At 45.8% G+C, this 25,478-nt stretch overlaps 1 protein-coding gene across 1 annotated transcript in view; it reads left to right on the top strand.

Annotated features, from left to right (window-relative positions):
• Positions 1-38: 38 nt before the first annotated feature.
• Positions 39-25,478, top strand: part of GRK4 (G protein-coupled receptor kinase 4) — a gene marked incomplete at its 3' end in the record, with an annotated part of 57,794 nt that continues 32,354 nt past the window's right edge. The window contains exons 1-3 of the mRNA XM_011970920.1: positions 39-78; positions 19,929-20,024; positions 23,931-24,043. Coding sequence (XP_011826310.1) covers positions 45-78; positions 19,929-20,024; positions 23,931-24,043 — 243 coding nt within the window. The remainder of the gene's footprint in view (positions 79-19,928; positions 20,025-23,930; positions 24,044-25,478) is intronic.

The following is a 25,478-nucleotide window of genomic DNA, read 5'->3' as shown; positions in this document are numbered from 1 at the left end:
GGCGGCGGCGGCGGCGGCGCCAGAACATGGAGCTCGAGAACATCATGGCCAACTCGCTGCTGCTGAAAGCGCGTCAAGGTGGGTGTGTGGCAGGCGCCCCCGACACCCCCCGGAGAACCCCGAATCCCAGGGAACCCTGGCCCCCCTGAAGGAACCTGACATCCCCGGAGAACCCCGATTTCCCTGGAGAGCCCCAACACCTCCCATTGGGGGAACCCAGATCTGCACGGAGCCAGAGCCGGGGTCTGTGCGGTGTGGTCAGGCTGCCTTGGCCAGGTCCCGAGCTCGCATCTCCTGGCCCAGATGAGAGAAGTCTGAACTTTGCTCTTCTTAGTCTTGCCCTGTGTCCTTGTGCTGTCCTCTCGGTGTGACCTCGGTGACAGTGTTGCTTCAGGATGGGGCAGGCAGTGTCCTGCTCGTGTTGGACAACCTGTCCCACCAAAAAAGAACGGTGTCTTTATGGTCTTAAGGGGGACAAAGAAGAGCAGCCTGGGAACTACTCTGGGTGAGAACCTTCAGATAGTGATTGTAGGGCAATGCTATTTTTAACATAACTGCTTGGTTTTGAGGTTTGATCTGAGGCTTTATGGTGTGTCAAGTGTGCTTTAGCACGACATGGTGACAAATGGACAAGTTGGCAAAAATTCAGCCTTTTCTCATTATTAAAGTGAGGCAGAAATTTAAAAATAATAAGTACTGCATTCATTCACTCCAAGAAAAGTAAAAGCCAAGGCCCAGAATGTGGCAAGGCAGGGGTTAAAAAGAAAAACACAACAAGTTTTCTTTTTCTTAGCAAACTCACTTCAAGGACAGTTATAAGATAACGCTGTTCCAGAAGTCAAAACCAAAGGAATAGGCTCCAGACACCCCACTTCCAGAGCAGGGGTGAAGTTAAAAAAAAAAAAAAAGGACGAATGTCTGTATTTAGCCAGTTTTTGTTTTTTTCTTTCATGGCAGCTACAAGGCCACCAGCTATGCAAGGCCACAAGTTATGCCAAGTCATCAGTTATGCTATAGATTATGTGACCTGTCATTGTATGATTAACTGCCTTTGTTTTGCTTCTGTAAGTTTGCTTATACAAATCCTGCTCAGTCTTTGTTCAAGGCTCAACTTTTTGGATGCGAATCCACTGAGCCCATGCGCACCTTAAAATAAATATTCTCCTGTTTTCACCCATCCTGGTCTCTCTAGTCCTCTGCCTCCTGCCACAAAAGCATCAGTTGGTCCAACCCTTCAGCGGGAGACCCCCGCAATCCTCTCTCTTGGACCTCATGTCTCCCTTGCTTGCCTCTCAAGAGAGCTGGTGACAGAACCTCGGACCTCAAGTCCCCCCATGCCAGCCACAGTAGTTCTTCACACCCCATCACTCTTACGGAATTGCTGATTTCCTCTATTTCCTTGTGTGATGGAGCAGCTCTGCTTGGATTTTGTGCTCCAGGACAGGGTAAATGCCGACTGAAGATGTGACACCAGCCAGCGCTGCATACTTAAAGGACAATCTGGAGCCAAAGGTGGCGGCCACGCTTGTAGTCCCAGCTACTCTGGAAGCTGAGGTGGAAGGCTTGCTTGGGCCCGGGAGAGTCCAGCCTGGGCAAAACAGTAAGACCATCTATCTCTTTTAAAAAGTCTGAAACAAAGACTTCATCTTCTCAGTATTTTTGTGCACCAACTCACACTATTTTGAATAGAAGAACTGAGAATGGGTGGGAAGAGAATGGAATCTTTTTCTCTTAAGACAGTCAGGGAGTCCCAGAGCAGTATGCGTTCTCAGCAGCCATTTTCAGAGGAGCATTTGACTGTGCCTCTTGTCCCTCACTCTGAACTCCAAATTGGTCATGGAAGAGAACCATCCTTCGTGGAAGTCAGATTGACGCTAAACCAGTTTTCTTTTTACACTACCTATCTGCATGTAACTTACAAAAAGGAATTGTACCAAGCCGCCTTCCTTATAATGCAGCAGAGATTAGATAATGAGGTAAATGTAAGTGCTCTATAAATGCTAAATAATATAAAACCAGATTCTGCCACAAAGCCTGGGACCACAGTGATAGTTTGAAAAATGAACGTTTTGGCCAGGCGCAGTGGCTCACAACTGTAATCCCAGCACTTCGGGAGGCCGAGGCGGGCGGATCACGGGGTCAGGAGATCAAGACCATTCTGGCTAACAAGGTGAAACCCCGTCTCTACTAAATATACAAAAATTAGCCAGGCATGGTGGCGGGCACCTGTAGTCCCAACTACACGGGAGGCTGAGGCAGGAGAATGGCGTGAACCCGGGAGGTGGAGCTTGCAGTGAGCCAAGATTGTGTCACTGCTCTCCAGCCTGGGTGACAGAGCGATACTCTGTCTTGGGATTAAAAAAAAAAAGAAAGTTTTAATTTTTTCCCTGAAATATCTCATATGAACTCCGTGGTAGTGTGATTATGAGGTCTGTCCCCATTGAGTGAGAGTATTTGCTCCTGTGGTCAGAAAGAGTCATTATGTACAGCTGGATTAATGGTTAGAGAAGTTGAATATATAATATTAGAAATACATGCATACATGCTGAGTGTTGGTTATAATTTAGGGCTTTTTCCCAAGTTGATGACTGGGTTTGTTACTTTCAAGTATCTCCCAGGATGTACTAGGAGGTGTCTTCTTGGTCATATAACTTCATAGACAACTCCTTGTTTAACTTCTCTGGCTCATGTACTAGAAAATTCACCTTTGAAATGAATGAACATAGCACAAGAGTTATATTCTGGTCCTGAGAAGTACAATGTTGATTTAATATTTTTAGTGAGTCCAGTCATTTCCTGGATTTATTTCAAATAGAATCAGTCAGTGTCCATCCCCCCTCCCTCTCTGGTCCTTGCTTGCTATGGTCTGAATGTTTGTGTTCCCCCAAAATTCTTATGTTGAAATCTTCACTACAAAGGTGATGGAATTAGGAGGTGGGGCCTTTGGAAGGTGATTGGGTCATGAGAGTGGAGCCCTCATGAATGGTATTAGTGCCTTTATAAAAGAAACTGGAGAGACATCCCTCACTCCTTCCACCATGTGAAGGACACGAAAGAAGGTGCTGGCTATGAATCAGAAACTGGGCCCTCACCAGACACCAAATCTGTTTTGATCTTGAACTTCTTAGCTTCCAGAACTGTGAGAAATAAATTTCTGCAATTTATAAGCTACTCAGTTTATAGTATTTTGTTAGAGCAGCTTGAACAGACTAAGACGGTCTAAACAGAGATTGTTAGAACCTTTCTCCTTTCAGGAATGTTGGCAGATGGTGCTACACTGAAAGCGTTTGTGTGTCACTCTGCCAGGGACATGATGAAAGTGTGAAATGATCATATTGGGTTGGTCTTTTTTGTTTCGTTCTGTTTTGAAACAGAGTCTCACTCTGTTGCCCAGGCTGGAGTGCAGTGGTGCGATCTCAGCTCACTGCAACCTCTGCCTCCTGGGTTCAAGTGATTCTTCTGCCTCAGCCTCCCAAGTAGCTGGGACTACAGGCAAGCACCACCACGCCTGGCTAATTTTTGTATTTTTAGTAGAGACAAGTTTTTGCGATGTTGGTCAGGCTGGTCTCGAACTCCTGACCTCAAGTGTTTCGCCCACCTCGGCCTCCCAAAGTTCTGGGATTACAGGCGTGAACCACTGCACCTGGCCCATATTGGGTTTTTGTTGGTGTTTTGTTTTATTTTTTTCCTTGATGTAATTCATAGGTTTATAGATCATATTGTTAATGCATATGAAAACAATTTTTTTTTCTGACATTGTTTCACTCTTGTTGCCCAGGCTGGAGTGCAATGGTGCAATCGCAATCTTGCAATCTTGGCTCACCACAACCTCTGCCTCCCGGGTTCAAGCAATTCTCCTGCCTCAGTCTCCCAGGTAGCTGGGATTACAGGCATGCACCATTACGCCTGGCTAATTTTGTATTTTTAGTAGAGACAGGTTTCTCCATGTTGGTCAGGCCGGTCTCGAACTCCAGATCACAGGTGATCCGCCCGCCTCGGCCTCCAAAAGTACTGGGATTACAGGCGTGAGCCACTGTGCCCGGTCTGGTTTTTTTTTTTTGTAATTTAGGATTTTTTCCCTGTATAATATTGTTTGTTAAGCAACTTATGGCTTTTATGTTTTAAATAAGCTTAAATTATGTCACATCATACTTCTGAGGAGAGTTTAAACACCATCTTATCTCTTGGAGAAACTGAAAACACAAATGCAGACAAGAATATGTGATACGTGCATTTAATGTGGGTTTTGGTCTTATGTATTCCAATTCTGTTCTGATTTCAGGCTGCGGTGTTATTTAGCAGTTTCTTTCACCCCTGCAGCATGGTTAATATACCTGTTACTGTTAATGCTGCCTCTTGCTGAGGCTTCCTCCCTAGAACTTTTGCTAACTTAAGCAAATAGGAAATTTATGGAGAAGATATTGGGTAGCTCAAAGAATCAAAGTAAGAACCTAATAATCAGGGTGGAAAGAACAGGAGCTGAGACCCACTCATTCATTCATTCATTCATTCATTCATTCATTCATTCATTTGGCAGATGTGTGCTCAGAATGTTCCAGGTGCTGTGCCTATAGCAATAAACAACATACTCAGAAATTCCTGCCATTCTGGAGACCACATTCTTATAGGGGAGGCAGTCCTGAGACACATAAATAAGTGGCATATTAGCAAGTGGTGAATGCCAAGGGAAATTACAGCAGAGACAGGGGTAGGAAGCACCCAGGTGGCACTGGTAGTTGCAGTTTCAGATAGTTTTAGACAGGGAGCTACTGACTGATAATCAGGTCTCAACTGTCACTCCTGTGACACAGCGGATATCTTTTTATTTTATTTATCTGATTTTGCCTGTGAATTTCATGATTCTTAGCCTGGGAGACAGCACCAATTGGCTTGCTTGGCTCCGGCTCCCTCCATGCATCCATGGCTGGGGGGGAACCAAGCAACTAGACTGATAGTCGCAGCAAGACATACGCCGTGGGGGAGAAGTAAGGGAGGGGCTGCAGAAGAAACCAACAAAGGGCCATTGCAAGGGCCTGTTTAAGTGGCATAGTAAGCAGGCATCGGCCATATGCGCTAGGGCCAGTGGGGTAGCTAGGAGAACAAAGAGGAAAGGAGATCAGAGAGATGCCAAAGGTAGAAGACAGGATAGAGGCGCGATTGCAGAGAATCCTCCAAGTTGCCTTTGAAGTTCCCCAGCTGAGGAAATTAAAAGAATGCTCTTTTTCTAGTCTCAAACTCCTGACCTCAAATGATCCACCCGCCTTGGCCTCCCAAAGTGTTGGGATTCCAGGTGTGAGCCACTGCACCTGGCCAAATTTTCTTTTCTTTTCTTTCTTTCTTTTTTTAGACGGAGTGTCGCTCTTGTTGCCAAGGCTGGAGTGCAATGGCACAATCTCGGCTCACCACAACCTCTGCCTCCTGGGTTCAAGTGATTCTCCTGCCTCAGCCTCCCAGATAGCTGGGATTACAGGCATGTACTACTATGCCTGGCTAATTTTGTATTTTTTTGTATCTCCCTGTTGGTCAGGCTGGTCTCGAACTCCCAGCCTCAGGTGATCCACCCGCTTCAGCCTCCCGTAATGCTGGGATTTACAGGCGTGAGCCACGGTGCCCAGCCAATTTTCTTTTTTAAAGACAGGGTCTCACTCTGTTGCCCAGACTGGAGTGCAGGTGGGGCAGTCATAGCTACTGAAGCTTCAAAGCCTTGAACTCAGGGGCCAAGCAATGCTCCTGTCTCAGACTCCCAAGTGGCTGGGACCACAGGTATGCGCTGCCATGCCCAGCTAATTTTGTGGTTTTTGTAGAGCTGGGGTCTCTCGGTGTTGCCCAGGCTAGTCTGGAACCCCTGGACTCAAGTGATCCTACCCTCCCACTTCAGCCTCCCAAAGTGCTGGGATTACAGGGTGAACCACTATACCCAGCCTATTAGAATTTTCAATAGTATGTAAGATCAAGTTTTCTAGAAAGAGTTATAAACTAAGTATTTCTTCTTATCTGTCAGATATTTGAAGTAATCTATGTAGTAGTCAGCCAAATTATTTCTCTGCCAACAAAGGGTTACCCCATTCTCCCAAAATAATAATGTCTACCGTCTGTTATCATCATTGTGGTACAGCTAATTTGGGATGCTATCAATCAGCCAGGTTATTAGCAACCAGGTCAGTTTGGTTTTCTTATTTTTTCTACTTTTCTATAATGGGTTTAAATCAGGATTTTTATTTCTTGGTCAGTGAACCAAATATTGGGTTTAGTGGCTTTATGCTACTTTAGGACCAAAAATATCTGTACAACTGATACATAAAAGAATATTCTTGGCCAGGCACAGTGGCTCATGCCTGTAATCCCAGCACTTTGGGAGGCCAAGGCGGGTGGATCACGAGGTCCAGATATCAAGACCATCCTGGCCAACATGATGAAACTCCGTCTCTACTAAAAATACAAAAGTTAGCCGGGCGTGGTGGCGTGCACCTGTAGTCCCAGCTACTTGGGAGGCTGAGGCGGGAGAATCACTTGAACCTGGGAGGTGGAGGTTGCAGTGTGCTGAGATCGTGCCACTGCACTCCAGCCTGGCGACAGAGTAAGACTCCGTCTCAAAAAAAAAAAAAAAAAAGAATGTTCTTGAGCTTTATATTTTGACCAAAATTAGGCAATAGTTACCTTAAAGAAAAATGACACAATGAAAATCATTTTGGCTTTATTAAAGCTCCCGAAAAAAACTCTAGAATTAGGGCTTCTTGAGGTACTTTTTAACAGAAACATTTACGGTATTTTGTACGTATGTGTGCAAAGTCCATTATTGACATTTATGTCATGGTTATAAAGACTAATTTGGTAACAATATTCAGTCTCCAGTAAATATGTGGTTAATTGATATGCAAATTACTTCCAAAATACAAATTAATAGTCTCATATTACATTTTTGTGCTTTGCTACCTTTACCTCAAACAAAATAATCTGTGTGGTTCTTCATGCTTGTTTCCGCACCTTTTGCCCAGCTTTGCTTGCGTCATCGGCCAGAGGACTGTCAGCACCTCATGAAGCCCTTTAAATGCTTCTCTGAGGTCATTTGCATAATGTTGTGGCCTATAGTAGGTACTCAATAAGTAGCTGATGGATGGATGAATGAATGAATAAGGATGAGGAAATGAGCAAGCTAGGCATGCCTGCATCTGAAGCAGAAGTGGCCCAAAAATGCAAGGAAAAGAAACTTGGCAGGAATAGCAGGAAGAGGAAAGGCAGAGGATGGTATTGTGTGAGTTTGCTAGGGCTGTGTGACAAAGTGATACAAACCTGATGTCTCCAGCAACAGACGTTTGTTGTCTCACAGTCTTGGAGGCCAGAGTGCAAGGTCAAGTTGTGAGCGGAGCTGATTCCTTCTGTGGGCTGTGAGGAAGAATCTGTCGCAGGCCTCTCTCCCAGCCTCTGCTGGCTCGCTGGCAGTCTCTGGTGTCCCCTGGCTTGGAGGTGCATCATTCTGATCTGTCTTCATCTCCACGGGGCGTGCCCTCTGTGGGCGTCTCTGTGTCCAATTTTCCATTTTTATAAGGATACCAATCATGTTGGATTAGGGCCCACCTTGATGACCTTATTTTAACTTAATTATCTCTATAAAGACCCTATCTCCAAATAAGATCACTTTCTGAGGGTTAGGAGCTAATTGGGGAATAGAACTCTAACATACGTTCTTTAAGGCGGGATGAATTCAGCCTGTAACAAGTACCTTTGAAACAGATGAAGGCAGCCCATAGAAGGGATCCTTGGGCCTTCAAACACTGTGGCCCCACTTTACTGCCTGCTTTTGGGGACCTCAAAAACTTAGAGGAATCCTCTGCCAGTTTTCAACCCAGTATGCTGCCCAGACTTTAGTGTCTGTGGATGGTCCTCCTTTGAAATGCCTGTGGCCGTGCTGACCACCGTTGACCTCGCCATGGCCCCACGACTCATTGTGCTCTGCATTTTCTTGCCTGGTTCTTCACCTTCTGGCCTGCTTGTCTTTACGTAGTATTGACAGCGTAACCGGCCCACCTGTGAGTGTGACCGGGCCCGGGCCAAACAGCGGGAGCATGGCACCAGAGCGCTGTGCTGTGCAGTGGAGACTTTTGGAACCGAGGACAGCTGAATGAGGGGTAGATTGGCTGTTAGCATTCACCAGCACGTGTGCCCCAAACCTGCGGGGAGGGCCCCCTTCTTCTCTCTCTCTCTTTAACCTGTGACAGTCTGTCTCTTAGACCAAGCCAGGGGACCTCTTGTAGCTGCAGTGTGTGCTCCATGTCCTACCAGGTCTAGTCATATGTGGCAGGGGGCGGGGGTGAGGTGTTTAGAGGTGCACAGTGTGTGCGCTGCTGTGTGTGTTTGTTATTTACTCTTTAAAAAAAAATTTATTTTAAGACAGGGCCTCATTCTGTCACCCAGGCTGGAGTGCAGCAGTGCAATCTTGGCTCTCTGCAATCTCCACCTCCTGGGTTCAAGCAATTCTCCTGCCTCAGCCTCCCAAGTAGCTAAGACTACAGGTGCCCACCGCCATCCCCAGCTAATATTTGTATTTTTTGTAGGGATAGGGTTTCACCATGTTGCCCAGGGTGGTCTTAAACTCCTGAACCTAAGTGATCTGCCCACTTCGACCTCACAAAGTGCTGGCCATGTTATTTACTCTTCAAACAAGTGTGGGGTCAGTTAGGTGCTAGGTGCTGAGTTCTCAACTCCACCACCTCACCAAAGCCACCCTTGCCACGTCCCAGGGATCAGTTCTTGGTCCTTGTCTTGCTGCTCCTGTGGGCTGCGCTGGCGTGGTGCGTCGTGCTTTCTTCCGTGAGCCTGTTCTTCTGCATCATCACCTTTCCTGTTCCACTGCTTGCTCAGATGGCTTGGCTGGTCCCCCTTATCTTCTAGGCCTTTTAATACCAAATGCCCCCCGTCTTTGTTCAGGAGCCTCTCGCTTTCTCTATCCACACTTGCTCCCTTGTGATCTTGCAGTACTATGGCTTGAAACAGGCTCCTGTCTCTCCAGTTCATGCCTGCAGGCTGGGCCTCTCCACTCAACTTGCAGCTCACTGTGCTCCTGCCTACCTGACATCACTGTGTGGAAGTGTCACTGGTACCAGAAAGAGCCTGCACCAGACCCTGAATACTCAACCCCAGCACCCCGATGTTTCCATCTGCACCTCAGTTAATGCTCATGTAGCTGCACTTGACTTCCTCACACCCCCACACTCAATCCTTGGGCAGAGTGTTCAGCCCTCACCTCAAAACGCAGCAGAATCCGACCTTTTCTCACCTTCACTACTATCACTTGGCTCAAGCCGTCAGCATCTCACCTGGAACACTGTGGCCAGCTTCTGCCTTTTCCCTGTTCTCAGCACAGCAGCCAGAGTGGCCTTATTAAAATTTAAGCCAGATTGTGTCAGCCGCTCCTCTGAACTCTCTTCATGGCTTCCCAGACAACTCAGAGTGAAAGCCGTAGTCCCTGCAGTGGCCTTAAGACCACCGCCCCAACCTCATCCACCCTCTCTCACTGCCTCCACACGGTTTCCTCTGTCTCTTGAGAATTTTTCTTACAGGGCTTATTCTCTCACCTCAGGAATTTCCTGGCCACTACTCCTTCCCTCATTCACTCTTTTTTTCTTGGAGACAGGGTCTCGCTATGTTGCTCAGCTCGAACTCCTGGGCTCAAGCAAGCCCACCTAAGCCTCCCCTGTAGCTGAGATTGTAGACGCACACCACCACACGCGGCTGTCATTTACTCTTTATTTTTCTCCACAGCACTTCTTATTATCTCATGTACTATGTATTTTACTTGTACTTTGTTCGTTGGGCTTTCTCCCTAAAATGTAAGCTTCGTAAGAGGAGGAAGTTTTATTTGCTTTGTTCACTGCTGTATTTTTCGTGCCTAGAACAGTGCCTGGCACACATTAGATGCTCAGTAAATACTTGTTGAATGAATGAATGTATGAATAGCAGTTAAGATCATGGGCTTTGGAGCCAGCCAGGCTTTGGAGCCAGCCAGACCTGGCTTTATATCTCAGTGCTCTCTTTATACTATCTTGACGACGGCGCCAGTTACTTTACTTTCATTCAAAAATGATTTATTGTGTGCCAGGCACTAAGCTTGGCTCTAGGGATATACAGGGATGAATAAAAACAGATAAATTTGTCCTGAGAAGCTGACAGTCATGGAGGAAAGTACTTGGCTCAGGTAACGTGGGGGATCAGACAGGAGGGCTTTATGGTCCAGCCCTGGAAGTGGGTACACCCATTTTTGGCTGTTTTTTATTCCAGTAGTTTTGGAGAAACAGGTGGTGTTTTGTTTGCATGGAAAAGTTCTTTAGTGGTGGTTTCTGAGATTTGGGTGCACCTGTCACCCGAGCGGTACACCCGTTTTGTACATTGCTCTGTCACATAGCCACTTTTAACTGCAAAGGGGGCAGAGCCACAGAAGTATTAGCTGGGCAGCCACTTCCTGGCAACGACTCTGCATAATGAGAGTGCATCTTGAGTCAGCATAGGACAGTTGGCTCTCTGGGCCATGTCTGTCCTCTAGCCACCAAATATCCAGGCACAGCCTTCTTCCCTTACAGGCATCCTAATCTCCCTTCAAAGACCAGAATGAGGCCGGGTGCGGTGGCTCATGCCTGTAATCCTAGCACTTTGGAAGGCTGAGGCAGACAGACCACGAGATCAGGAGATGGAGACCATCCTGGCCAACATGGTGACACCCCATCTCTACTAAAAATACAAAATTTAGCTGGGTATGGTTGCGTGCACCTGTAGTCCCAGCTACTCGGGAGGCTGAGGCAGGAGAATCGCTTAAACCTGGGAGGCGGAGGTTGCAGTGAGCCGAGATCGCACCACTGCACTCCAGCCTGGCGAGAGAGTGAGACTCTGTCTCAGGAAAAAAAAAAAAAAAGACCAGAAAGACCTCGTTTCCTCCATGAGTGCTAGACGTGGCTCCTCAGGATTCAGCAGCCTACATAAAGAACCAAATGATCTTCCCTCCTCATACCTAATATACCGTGGGGGAGCAGAGGCAGGGTGACTATTGCAGAAATTCCCTTTTAGGAAAGGAAGAGCAGGGTGCCCTCAGTAGACATGGGCCCATCAGCGAAAGGGCCCTGTGGGGTTGGGGAACATTCCTTGATTAGTGCCCAGTTATGCCCTCACCTGTGTTCACTGTGTCCCATGGCTCCACCCCCAGGACATTTTCCTTCTTGAGCCAGCTAAGATGGACAGACAGATGAAACCTCCACAGGTTTCTTAAGCGGTGCAGAGCTTTGCAGACCCACTGCTACTGACTGGAGTTTGTGGGTTTGAAGGTTGTTTTAAGGCTCAAGCAGTTCAAGGCTGTCTTCATCCTGGATCCAAGTTCTTCAGCACCATGCTTCTCTCAGAAACATAGTCGGCTTTGGCCTGGCGCGGTGGCTCACACCTGCAATTCCAGCACTTTGGGAGGCCGTGGCGGGCAGATCATGAGGTCAGGAGATCAAGACCATCCTGGCTAACACGATGAAACCCTGTCACTACTAAAACTACAAAAAATTAGCCAAGCATGGTGGCGGGCACCTGTAGTCCCAGCTACTCGGGAGGCTGAGGCAGGAGAATGGCATGAATCCAGGAGGCAGAGCTTGCAGTGAGCCAGGATTGCGCCACTGCACTCCAGCTGGGTGACAGAACAAGACTCTGTCTAGAAAGAAAGAAAAGAAAGGAAAGGAAAGAAAGGAAAGAAAGGAAGGAAGGAAGGAAGGAAGGAAGGAACATAGTCGGCTTTTGATCTTGTTAAGCTAAATTTATAGGTGGCCATTGGTCTGTGCTAAGCTCCTATGCTAGGCCCAACAAATCAAACCACAATGGAGTCACTCATGCTGAAGTTCCATGTCACCATGCTGAAAGTTGTTTGACCTTCTGAGAGATCAGGAGAGAGATGTAGTAGCCAAATCCCCAAACAGGCCAGTTTTAGCCAGCATGATAAGGAGGTCCCCTCTGCTTTAACCTTTGCAAGAGGCAAGGAGCAAGGGAAGTAACTTTGAAAGGACTAGTCTGCTTTTTGTTCTCTGTGTCTGCTTGCTTCAGCCCTTTTCTGCCTATAAAACCAAACTCCTCTGTTCAGCTCATTGAAACAGTCATTCTGTTTTCTTTTTCTCTTTCTTTCTCTCTCTCTCTTTCCATGCCTCCCTCCTTCCCTTCCTTTTTTTTTTTTTTCCTCTCTTTCACAGGCTCTTGTCTGTTGCTCAGGCTGAAATGCAGTGGCGCAGTCACGGCTCATTGCAGCCTTGACCTCCTAGGCTCCAGTGATCCTCCCACCTCAGCTGCCTGAGTAGCTGGGACTACAGGTGCACACCACCATGTCTAATTTTTTTTTTGTACAGATGGGGGTCTCACTATGTTGCCCAGGCTGCATTCTGTTTTTTAGAAAGAGGTGTTGTCCAATTCTAGCATTGCAAAGAAAAGCCAACTAGATTCCAACTTGAAATTTGATGTAATTTTATCCTTTGACGATCTGTTTGCTTCTAGCCAGTTCCATGTGCCAGTAGTTGCACCCACCCTTCTTTCCTAGATACGTTCTCAAACTTGAATTTTCTTTTTTCCCTTCCCTTCCTTTGAGTTTTGCTCTTGATGCCCAGGCTGGAGTACAATGGCACGATCTCAGCTCACCACAACCTCCGCTTCTCAGGTTCAAGCGATTCTCCCACCTCAGCCTCCCGAGTAGCTGGGATTGCAGGCGCACGCCACCACGTCCGGCTAATTTTGTATTTTTACTAGAGACGGGGTTCCTCCACGTTAGTCAGGCTGGACTGCCGACCTCAGGTGATCGGTCTGCCCCAGCCTCCCAGAGTGCTGAGATGACAGGCGTGAGCTGCCACACCTGGCCGAATTTTCTTTCTTTCAAGTCTCTACTCTCCCCAGATTAATTGGGGGCTGTCTTGAGGCAGCAGTTTGGGTGGGAAAACCACACCCCTGATCTGCTTGTTGCAGAGAGCTGAGTTTCTATGTGCTTTTGTCTTTCAAAGCCTTTTCCAGTTTTATTTTCCACGTTTGGGAGTCCAGGAACAGGTGGCCTTTCATGCTCTCTAAAGGCCCAAATTTCTGGTCTGTTTGCACTTTTTTTTTTTTTTTTTTTATTGCTGCTTACAAAGCCAGCAATTCTTGCTTGAGCTCCCTTCCCCAGCAAAATACCTTCCTCGGTATGACGAGTAACAGCGCATACTACTGCTGTTCAACCTGTTTGCTGGAGCGTAGGGCTCTCTAAGCACTTGGTCTGTGTGTTCTGCCTCTTGAGTTATCACAGACAACACTGTACTAAATGTGTTGCTGCTACTGAATAACACAGAGCTCCGGCTGCTAGGCCTACTGCTAGACCATCTGTTTACCTGAGGTTTTTTTTAGGTTAACATTTCCCTTCAAGATACTGACATCTGTATCAGTGAAACTAATACTTGCTGCTGTAACAGATAAACCTTAAAATCTCTCTTGTTTGTGAAAAAGTAAGAATATAATTTATTTTTCATGTCCGTAAAAGCCATGTTGAGGGTGGTCAGAGAGGGAGTGGGTGAGTGGACTATGCTTCGTGCAGTCATTCAGGGTTCCAGGCTGGCGGAAGTTCTGAGTCATCAACACATGGCTCCCAAGATCCTCCTGTGGATCTCGGTCCATCTACCAAACAAAGAAGTGAGAACATGGAGAACCGTGTGGCAGATTCTTCCAGGCCAGTCGTGGAAGTGGCATAAACACTTCTGTCCACATTCTGTTGTGCAGATCTCAGTCACATGGCCCCCCTCCCCGCGGGGGACTGGGAAATGTAGTCCCTCGTTGGGTCGCCACTTCCCAGTAACAGTATTAGGAGTTCACTATATATTCTGATTACTAATCCCTTATCAGATATATAATGTGCAGATATTTTCCGCCATTCCATGAGCTATGAAATTCACTTTGCCTATTTTTTCTTTTGTAACATGAACCTTTGGTGTCCTGACTATATCTCTTTTGACAATAAAATATTTTCCTTCTTTTTTACAGCTGAAATTGAGAATAAACTAGGTTTTATAGAAATTCCTAAAAGTCAGTTGCTGTATTAATCTATCCTAAAGATCCACATTGAGTGGGAAGAAAAAGGGGGAAAAAACTTTCATCTTTAAAATTACCTTTATGTAGAAAAGCTCTTTGGTTCTTGGTTATCTCATAGACTGTGGCTTCACACATTAAGCTAATTGATAATATGCTAAGTTTTTAAGAATCTTTTAAAAACTTGGTCTGATAGGATTCTATAATTGAGCTAATTGATTCTATTGTCAATCTAAAAAAAGATACCAGAGAAAAATATCTCCAAATTTAATGAATGTATTAGGGAGTAACAAAGAGGATTATAATTTGGGATGCACAGCCATGGCAAGCCACAGGTGCACCTGAAAAGGGGAAAGGAAGAGGAAGCTTTGATTTGGCAAACAGGGAGAGGTTCACATAAGCTGCTTGGAAACAGAGTTCACTGGTTCCAGGGGCTCAAGATTGCAGTTAGCATCAGTTCTGTGGTGGAGATGCCGCTATGGGGAAGACTGGTTCCAGGTCCTGGAATTTGGCATCAGTTCTGTGGTGGAGATGCCGCTATGGGGCAGGTGTTCTTTCAAGAGCATCTTCTCTCAATTGCTGCAGTCCTAAAAATGTCCAGACCAGGCCAGGCAAGGTGGCTCATGCTTGTAATCCCAGCAGTTTGGGAAGCTGAGGCAGGAGGGTCGCTTGGGCCCAGGGGTCTGAGACCAGCTTGGGCAACATGGCAAGATCTCTTCTCTACAAAACCTTTTTGAAAAAATAGCCATGTGTGGCCAGGCACAGTGGCTCATGCCTGTAATCTCAGCACTTTGGGAGGCCGAGGCGGGCAGATCACCTGAGGTCAGGAGTTCGAGACCAGTCTGGCCAACATGGTGAAACCCCGTCTCTACTAAAAATACACAAATTAGGCCAGGCACGGTGGCTCACGCCTGTAATCCTAGCACTTTGGGAGGCCGAGGCAGGTAAATCACCCGAGGTCGGGAGTTCGAGACCAGCCTGACCAACATGGAGAAACCCTGTCTCTACTAAAAATACAAAATTAGCCAGCCATGGTGCCACATGCCTGTAATCCCAGCTACTCGGGAGGCTGAGCCAAGAGAATCGCTTGAACCCAGTAGGCGGAGGTTGTGGTGAGCCAAGATCACACCATTACACTCCAGCCTGGGCAACAACAGTGAAACTCTGTCCCCCACCCAGCCAAAAAAACCAATATATACATGTGTGGTAGTGCATGCTTGTGGTCCCAGCTGCTGAGGAGGCTGAGGTAGCTGGATCTTTTGAGTCCAGGAAGTCAAGGCTGCAGTGAGCCTTGCATTCTGCATTCTAGCCTGGGTGACAGAGCAAGACTCTATCTCAAGAAAGAAAAAAAAAAACAGTCTAGTGGTAAACCTGGTCTCAGAAATGTCTGCATATGTGCCAAATGTAGGTCGTGAAAAGCAAGAGATGCATGAAGGATGTGAAAGAATTTCTCGTGGGGTTATTTTAGAAACTCCTCCTGATGGTTCTTATCTCAGACATGCAAGCAAGAGCCCTTTTTTGTGCCTTCCCTGCTCCAAGTTTGTTTGGGTCTGACAAGAGTGCTTTCATCCTGTTATGACCAGCTGCCTGACCCTCCAGTGCCTGGCACACAGGACAGGGACAGCAGATGTCTTCTGAATAAATAGTTTGTTAGCCAGGATTCACAGTATGGAAAGATGACTGGGGCTGCCATGGCCACCCAGCCTCCCTGGAGCCTTCACTGCCTGGAGCTGGCTGAGGGTGGCAGCAGCCAGGATGAAGAGGAAAGCCTAACACCTTGACTTGTTTCCCTCTTCATCCAAGAAGGGAACCTGGGAACCAGTCTTCAGTGGGAATCTTCTGTGGATGTAGAAAACTGTACCCTAAAGGGGAAGGGAAGGAACACTGAACCCTCCTCATGGGCCTGGTAGCTTTCTATACAAGTTACCCTATTTAATCTCCACAGCAAGCCTACTAGATGCTGAGATCTCCATGTGCAAATACCCCAGAACCCCACCAAGATGAGGCACAGTGACTCATGGGAAGCCTTGTCTTCCTTGGGCCCATCTGTGAGGAGCAGAACAGCTCACCTCTTGCCTTACATGCTAGTCCTAGGTGATGCATCCAGCCTACCTCTTGTTGCCACCCTACCCCACCATCAGTGCCACACACCCATGAACACAAACCCACTGAGGCTGAGCGGCTGGCTGTGCCACTGTCACAGGATCCTCAGGGTGTCACTTCACCAGCTGGAAACTTCTGTGGCCAGTGGCAGCTTTGCCTGAGTTTTGCTTGGGCCCACTGGGCTCCTTCCGCCCACTTGGCCTGGCAGGCTGTGCTTGTCTTTCACTACTGGTCCAGATCCCATGCCTGCCAAGGGCAAGCCAGGTGCAGAGCAGCAAGGGTTGCATGAGCAAATGAGTGCAGGGTCCAGCCACTGGGCACAGCCAGGCATGCCAACTATGGCAGGGTGGGCAGCTCCAGGCACCAGCGTGGGCCCTGGCTACCTGCTGTGGCTGTGGCTAGACCAAGCATACCGCAAGCAGCTTCCACTGTGGGCACCAGGGAACATGGTGACGCCCAGAAGCTTGGAGGCTCCAGCAACCACAGAGCTTCAAAGAGGGTGTCACAGCTTTGGCTTGGGAAGCTCCTAAATCTGGGCTCCCCAAGGGGCTGCAACTCTTCTCTCTTCTCTCCTCATCACCCACAACGTGGTGAGTTGGGGGGTGTGCTTCAGCCTGTTTGTGTTACAGCTCTTTCAGTCCCGCCATTCAGTGGGTCCCAAGTTCTTGTCCCATGTCCAGGAAGAATGAGGTACACAGACAACTGGAGGGCAAGCAAGGAGAAGAGGTGCTTTGCTGAGTGACAGATGACAGTACAGCTCTCAGGAGACCCAAAATGGGTAGCTCCTTTCTGCGGACAGATCATCCCATCATCTGTGCAGCCCTCAGTGGAGAGGAGACCCATAGTGTGTAGCACCTCTCTGCAGGCAGGTTGTCCTGTTTTCTGCCTGAGTCTGGCTGAGTCAGAAGTTTTTATGAGCTTCAGAGGGGAGGAAGTGCATGCTGATTCATCCATGGACGGGCCCAGAAAAACCACCGTAAGTTCTCACTCCAGTCTGGAGAACTGGCAGCCCAGCCCCCAGGCTTCAGTCTATCCCTGGCTTGAAAGTGAGGTTTCACTGGGGACCCTGCCCCTTTCCACCCAGGAGCCTGTCTGCTTCCTGCCCTTGTTCACAGTGCCCAGGCTGTTTGTGCCAAGGGGTGCCTGCAGACCTGCCTTGAGCTGAACTAAGCCACGCCTTGGCCTCTCTGCCATGCTCATTGGTGTCCAAAGTCTGGAGGGGGCTGAGGCGGCAGGTGGCTGGTGTGTCAGCACCACCCCTACCATGCACACACCTGGCTGGGTCGTGACAGTGCCTGGGCTCAGCCACAACTTTGATCCAAAATCAGAGTAGGTGCCAGGAGCAGTGAGAGGCCAGTCAGTGGGAACAGGCACTTCCGGGCCTGTGGGAGCAGGGGAGCTTCCTGGGCCCCTGAGAGCACAGGGATACCTAGGTCAGCAGCTGTGGCTGGGTGGCTGCAGCTGCTTCCAGTAGTGTGGGGCTCCCACCCCACCAACCTGAAAGGGGATGGGGCTCCCACCTGTTCCTGGCTCACACTGGCACTGGCTACTGCTGCCAGCACCACCTCATCCAGGCCCTGCCTGCCTTGCTGCTTGGCTCCTGAGAAGGTGGAAGCACTGGTTCTAAGCCTACAGACAGTGTCAGGCTTAGGAAAGGAAGGACATAGCAGCCAGGCTGCCATGTTTCTTGCTAGTTACTTGAGTAGTATAAAGTTGGAAGAGTTCAGGGACCCAGAGAAAGCAGAGGTAGTGAAATATGAATACGACCAAGAGGGACTTATTCTCTGCTCAATGATTCAGCAGCTTGGGCACAGAAGCACCACTGAAGACGTAAGCCATGTCTCGGAGCACTTGTAGATCATGCTTGTTGTCCACTTGTGGAATCTAGAGGGCAAAATACTGCATCAGGCAAGTGACAGCTCAGCTCTGTACTCCTTTAAGAGGTCAGATAAAAATGGCGTATCCCAAAGAACAGTTCTTACTTCAACTGAAGGGAGAACCAGCAATAGCCCTGAAAAAAATAACCCATAACCAAAGATGATAGCCTTTTTTCAGTGCCTACTGCTTCTCTGGAATGAGTTTCTGTGTTCTCTGTGAAGGGACAGGAGGAACAGGTTCCCCTTTCCCCACCCTTCAGTGACATGGGACATGGCTGTCACTGATGCAGCACTTAGCATATTCTCTGGCATTGGCAAGTGGTTGTTACATGTTTATTAAATAAATATTAACAAAAAGAAAAAATGTGGACTTGATCTGAGGGGGAAGATAATGAGTCTAAGGTGAACATGTTGAACGCCAGGTGCTCTGGACATCTTGTGGTGTGGGATATGAGTCCAGAGCTCATGATCTCAGTTGAGATATTGAGTCGGGGGAGTAGAAGAGCAAAACTAAGGCTGAGGAAGAAGCTTTTGCATCTTTGATGGTTATCTTTTTTGCAGATATCAAGTCTGTATCTCTAGTTGAGCCTCTTCTGGGCTCATCCCAGTCTACCCATCTTCCAAATGTCTGTCTCTTACAATTTTCCACACTCACCGCATTTAAGACAGAGCTCATTGTCTCCCAAGGAAACGTGACTTTCTCCCTGGTTTCCCAGTTATTCCAAATGGTCATGGAGTCTTAGTCACCCAGCCTAAGCCATTATGTTCTCCTGGATAAAATTTAGTAAAATTTTAGCTGCCCGGAAGGCTTGAGATTGAAGATGCTCATTTCTCTGAGTTACATTAAAGAAAAAAATGGTGCTTGTTTAAAAGATCTTTCTGGAGTATTATAGTGTAGCTTTTTCCACCGTTCTTGTTTCGCCATGGGATGCTCTTCTCCCAGCACTTGCCAAGACTCTGTCCCTCACATCCTTCAGGCCTCTGCCTAAATGTGACCCTGGTAGAGAGGTCTTCTCTGATCCTACCTTAGTTAAAACAGCACCTTCCACCTTTACCCTGCTTGATTTCATTTCGTATTTATCACTATACGATTAGCTATTTTTTTCTGATCTCTTATTATATGATGTGTGCATCTCTCTCCCTGCATTAGTCCATTTTCACACTGCTCTGAAGATACTACCTGAGACTGGGTAATTTATAAACCAAAGAGGTTTAACTGACTCACAGTTCTGCATGGCTGGAGAGGCCCCAGGAAACTTACAGTCATGGTAGAAAGCAAAGGGGAAGCAAGGCATGTCTTACATGGTGGCAGGGGAAACTGCCACTTTTAAAACCATCAGATCTGGTGATATCTCCCTCATTATCACGGGAACAGCATGGGGAATCCGTCCCCACAATCCAATCACAGGACTCCCACCAGGTCCCTCCCTTGACATGTGGGTATTATAATTTGAGATGAGATTTGGGTGGGGACACAGAGCCAAACCATCACTCCCTCACTAAGAATGTGAGGGAGGGACTTGGTTTTTTTATTGTCGTATTCCCAGTGCTTTGAAGGTGTTTGGTACATAGTAGATGCTCAGTAAATATTTCTTTGATAAATATTTGTAAGCAACCCTGAGCAATATGTCATGTTAGATCTAGTTTACATATTTGGAAACTGAGGCTCACCGTGGCTTCTAAATGGCAGACCTAGTGACAGATTGCATCACCTGGGAATTTTATACTTCATCAAGCAGCTTTCCAGATAAGACAAATCATTATAAGCATGTATTTTTACTCATCGTAGGTACCCAAACCGCTCAAACAGAAATGATAAGATCTATTAGTGGAAGTAGTTGTTATACTTAGATATTTCTGACTTAAAAAAAAATTGCCTTTTTCTCCCAAATTCAGGAGGATATGGTAAAAAAAGTGGTCGTAGTAAAAAATGGAGGGAGATATTGACGCTGCCTCCTGTCAGCCAGTGCAGTGAGCTCAGACATTCCATTGGTGAGTAAATAGTGCCTACTTATGCCTGAATGATACATCTGGCATTATACCATTCGTTAGATGTTATTCTTTCTTGAGAATATTGAAAACAAATACGGAATACGTTATTCCGTATTTGTTTCAAACGTTTTATGATAAATTCTCCTTATATCTTCATTACTCCTCTCAGGAAAGAAAAACCTTTAGATTTTCTGATCTGCAGTTATAAAGTTGGCTGTTGGTTTTTTTCATTAAGAACTTTTTTTTTTTTTTTGGAGAGGTAGGGTCTCACCATGTTGCCCAGACTGGTCTTAAACTCCTGAGCTCAAGCAATCTGCCCCCACCGGCCTCCCAAAGTACTGGAATTACAGGCCTGAGCCACTGTGCCTGGCCCACATTAAAAACATTTTTTAAAAGTAATACGTGTGGCCGGGCGCGGTGGCTCAAGCCTGTAATCCCAGCACTTTGGGAGGCCGAGACGGGTGGATCACGAGGTCAGGAGATCGAGACCATCCTGGCTAACACGGTGAAACCCCATCTCTACTAAAAAAATAGAAAAAAATTAGCTGGGCGAGGTGGGGGGCGCCTGTAGTCCCAGCTACTCGGGAGGCTGAGGCAGGAGAATGGCGTGAACCCGGGAGGCGGAGCTTGCAGTGAGCTGAGATCCGGCCACTGCACTCCAGCCCGGGCGACAGAGCGAGACTCCGTCTAAAAAAAAAAAAAAAAAAAAAAGTAATACGTATACTCATTGTTCTATACATAACTGAAGAAAAAGTAAAAATTCCTCTTCCCACGACCCGGTCGATTATTGTCTCCAGAAGAAACACTGTTAAGTATTGTTTAGTAGCCTTCCAGACAGTTTTCTATGCATGTTTTTAAAAAATATTGGGCCAGGCATGGTGGCAAATACCTGTAGTCGCAGCTACTTGGGAGACTGAGGCAGGAGGATCCCTTGAGCCCAAGAGGTTGAATCCAACCTGGGCAACATAGTGAGACCTGTCTCGAGGAGGGGAAAAAAAGAGGGAAAGAAAGAAAAAAGACAAGAAAAGTTTCTGTTGATCTTCAGGAAAGGATTAGTCAAATAAAAATACAGTATATCAGTATAACAGAATACTCTGCAACTATAAAGAATGAGAGTTAGCTACAGGTCCTAACATGAGCCTAAGAAGTCAGATGTAGAATCATCTCTGTAGAGCAGTCATAACCGTATTTTTTAAAGATAGAATTTTCAGTTCAAAGGGTACATGCATTTAAACTTTTGATGTTGCTAAATCACCCCCACCAAAAGATTGTGTCAGTTTACCGTTCTGCCAACAGTATGTAGCAAGCTTTCTTTGCCATGCTTTTGCTAATACTGGTTGTTATCAGTATTTTTAATATTTACTAAACTGTTATTTGAAAAATGGTTTCTTATGGATGGGGTAGAACATTTCCATTGGATTTTTTCAATTTTTCCTTTCTCTTTTCTTTCTTTCTTTTCTTTTCTTTTTTTTTTTGGAGACAGAGTCTCAGCACTCCAGGCTAGAGTGCAGTGGCGAGGTCTCAGTTCACTGCAGCTTCCGCCTCCCAGTTCAAGCAGTTCTCCTGCCTCAGCCTCCGGAGTAGCTGGGACTACAGGCACATACCACCACGCCTGGCTAATTTTTGTGTTTTTAGTAGAGACGGCGTTTCCCCATGTTGGCCAGGCTGGTCTCGAACCCCTGACCTCAGGTAATCTGCCTGCCTCTTCCTCCCAAAGTGCCGAGATTATAGGCATGAGCCACCGCGCCCAGCCTCCTTTTTCTTTTCTGATTCATTTATAAAAGCTGTTTATATATAAAAGGAGTTATCATTTTATATCCAATGTGAATATATTTATAATTTTGCTTTTTTCCCTTTGGTGTACAGTGTCTTTTTTTCATACAGAGGTTTTAATATTTCATAGAGACAAATGTATCAGTATTTTCCTTCTTAGATTCTGAGCTTTGTGTTATCTGTAGGAAGGACACGTTTATTCCAAGATGATTTTTACAAACCAATCCATCTTTCCTTTAGTACTCTTGTAGTTCCTCTTAAAGAAAGATGAAGTATTTTATTTATCAAGATTAGTTTCTGGTGGTATAAAGGAGCTAGTATTTCCCTCATTGTTTTAACTCCACCATTGTTTTAACTCCACCAAGTTTTTAAAATAACTGCTTCTTGAAGATATAATTCATATGCCATACAGCTTATCCATTTAAAGTATCTAGTTCAGTAGTTTTTAATATATTGAGTTGTGAAACCACCACAATCAATTTGACAGCATTTCCAGCACCCCAAGAAGAAACGCCACACCCATTGGTAGCCACTCCTCACTCCGTCCTGCTCCCTCCAGAGCTAGACAACCACAGATCCACTTTCTGTCTATGTCTTTGCCTGTTCTGGACATTTCATATAAAGGGGAATCATATACTACGTGGTCTTTCACGTAGCATAATGTTGTTAAAGTACTTCATTCTTTTTTTGTTGGTGAATAATCTTCCATTATATGGATATATCACATTTTATTTAGCCATTCTTCAGTTGATAGACATTGGAGTTGTTTTCTACTCTTGCCTATTATGAATAATGCTGCTATGAAAATTCATGTGCTAGGCTTTTAAAAATCATGATAAAATATACATAACAAAAATTACTGTTTTAAGTGTACAGCTCAGTGGCGTTGAGTTGGATATTGCATGGATATACCACATTTTGCTTATCTGTTCATCTGTTGATGGACATTGGGTGTTCCAAGTTTTTGGCTGTGTGAATAGCGTTGCTAGGAACATTGGTGTGCAAATTTTCTGTTTGAGTCCCTGCTTTTACTTGTTTTGTGTATGTATTCAGAAGCAGAATTGTTGGCCGGGCATGGCGGCTCACACCTATAATCCCAGCAATTTGGGAGGCCGAGGTGGGCGGATCACTTGAGGTCAGGAGTTTGAGACTAGCCTGGCCAACATGGTGAAACCCTGTTTCTACTAAAATTACAAAAATTGGGTTGGGCGCGATGGCTCATGCCTGTAATCCCAGCATTTTGGAAAGCCAAAGCAGGTGGATCATCTGAGGTCAGGAGTTCGAAACCAGCCTGGCCAACATAGTGAAATCACATCTTTACTAAAAATACAAAAATTACCTGGACGTGGAGGCATGCGCCTGTAATCCAAGGTACTCAGGAGGTTGAGGCATGAGAATTGCTTGAACCCAGGAGGGGGAGGTTGCAGCGAGCTGAGATTGTGCCACTGCACTCCAGCCTGGATGACAAAAAAAAAAAAAGAAGTAGAATCATAGGGTAGTTCTGTGTGTAACTTTTTGAGGAATACCAGACTCTTCTTCCAAACTGCTGCCCCATGTTACATTCCCACTAGGATGTGGTCAGTTACTTCACATCCTTCCCAACGCTTTTTATTTTCCTCTTTATTTTTCATTTTCTCCAATCCTAGTGGGTGTGAAGTATCTTATTGTGTTTTGATTTGCATTTCTCTAATGATTAATGATGTTGAGCATATTTTCATGTCCTTATGGGCCATTTATAAACCTTTAGAGAAATGTCTGTTCACATCTTTTATCCATTTTAAAAATTGAATTGTCTTTTTGTTGTTGAGGTATAAGATTTCTTATAAGATTTCTTTATATATTCTAGATATTAGATGCTTAACAGATAAGCAGGAGAATTGCCTGAACCCAGGAGGTAGAGGTTGCAGTGAGTCGAGATTGTACCACTGCGTTCCAGCCTGGGCAACAGAGGAAGGAGACTGTTTCAAAAACAAAAAAAAAACACAAAACAACAACAACAACAAAAAAGAAGAAAATAATACTGCAAATACTGTTTTTGACTTTTATTTTATCAAGTGAAAACAGGCTTAGAACAGCATGTGGTGGATTGTAATGATTATATTTGTTTGCTTCTTATCCCTTTTCTTCACCCAGAAAGGGAATATAACAGTCTTTGTGACAAGCAACCGATAGGAAGACTTCTCTTCAGGCAGTTCTGTGATACCAAACCCACTCTAAAGAGGCACATTGAATTCTTGGATGCAGTGGTAAGCAGTTTATCTCCATACTGAGCAACCCACCCAATCTTGTGCTTTTGAAAATGTAAAAACTGGCCTGGCACGGTAGCTCACGCCTGTAATCCCAGCACTTTGGGAGGCTGAGGTGGGTGGATCACGAGGTCAGGAGATCAAGACCATCTGACCAACATAGTGAAACCCCTTCTCTACTAAAATAAAAAAAATTAGCCAGGCGTGGTGGCAGGTGCCTGTAGTCCCAGCTACTTGGGAGGCTGAGGCAGGGGAATCACTTGAACCAGGAGGCAGAGGTTGCAGTGAGCTGAGATTGTGCCACTGTACTCCAGCCTGGATGACAGAGCAAGACTCTGTCCCCAAAAAAAAAAAAAGGAAAATGTAAAAACTAGACCTGGGCAATGATGTAGGAGTGGAGGGACTAGTTGTCTTGGTGTCATACTGTCTTCTTAAGACAGAAATCCCTTTAGTCTAAAGTGGTATTTTATGTAGAATTACATCTCAAGTTTTGGAGCATCACATGTAGTCACTGAATGACTTTGAAACTTGAGGCTTTAATTGTATGAAGATGACAGACTAAATAAGATAATGCTTTTTTAATTTTAATTTTTTTTTTTTGTGATGGAGTCTCTCTCTGTTGCCCAGGCTGGAGTGCAGTGGCGTGATCTTGGCTCACTGCAACCTCTGCCTCCCGGGTTCAAGCAATTCTCCTGCCTCAGCTTTGTGATCCGCCAGCCTTGGCCTCTCAAAGTGCTGGGATTACAGGCATGAGCCACTGCGCCTAGCCCTAAGATGATAATGCTTGTTTGGCCACCTGAAAAGTGTCCTTTCTGCACTCAACTGGCCAATGCTCTTAACTTAAAAACGTTTTAACCCAGAAGCATATGGAAGGGATAAAGTTTGTGTAAGAAGAATGATCACTTTGGATGGAATTTACTATGCTCAATAAAGTTTCCAACATTCTCATGTATCGTGTTTGAGATTTACTGTGATTTCCTTACAGGTAAAGAAACTTTATGTTTCTAAATCTTTATGGGTACCATTGGCAAGCCTACAATTTCAAAACTATGAAATTCAGAAGCAAGCGACCAATCGAAAATTGCTGGAATTTAGCAGAAAAGCTCTCACTTTTGTACCAGGGTTATGACCCTTCCTCTGTCTGCTTTGGCCTGTCCTAATTGTTATCAGCAAATGTGTATTGAGTGCTTATTATATGCAGACATATATTATATGTCTTACATCATTTAATTTGGATTTGATTTTCCTCTAACACAGCTTTTTAAAAACTTTAAAATATATATTTATAATGTATTCTTTTCAGAAAAACATTTGCGGCTGCTTTGTTGTTTGCTTCCTTCCCCCAGATCTCTCCCAGTCCTTTCTTTTCTAGCACTGTTGCTAGAATAAGGTGATTCTTCTTCTTCCTTTTTTTTTTTTTTTTTGAGACAGAGGG

Source organism: Mandrillus leucophaeus, unplaced genomic scaffold, assembly GCF_000951045.1.
Source record: "Mandrillus leucophaeus isolate KB7577 unplaced genomic scaffold, Mleu.le_1.0 Scaffold98, whole genome shotgun sequence".
Lineage (NCBI taxonomy): Eukaryota > Metazoa > Chordata > Mammalia > Primates > Cercopithecidae > Mandrillus > Mandrillus leucophaeus.
This window is presented reverse-complemented; position numbering and strand designations above follow the sequence as displayed.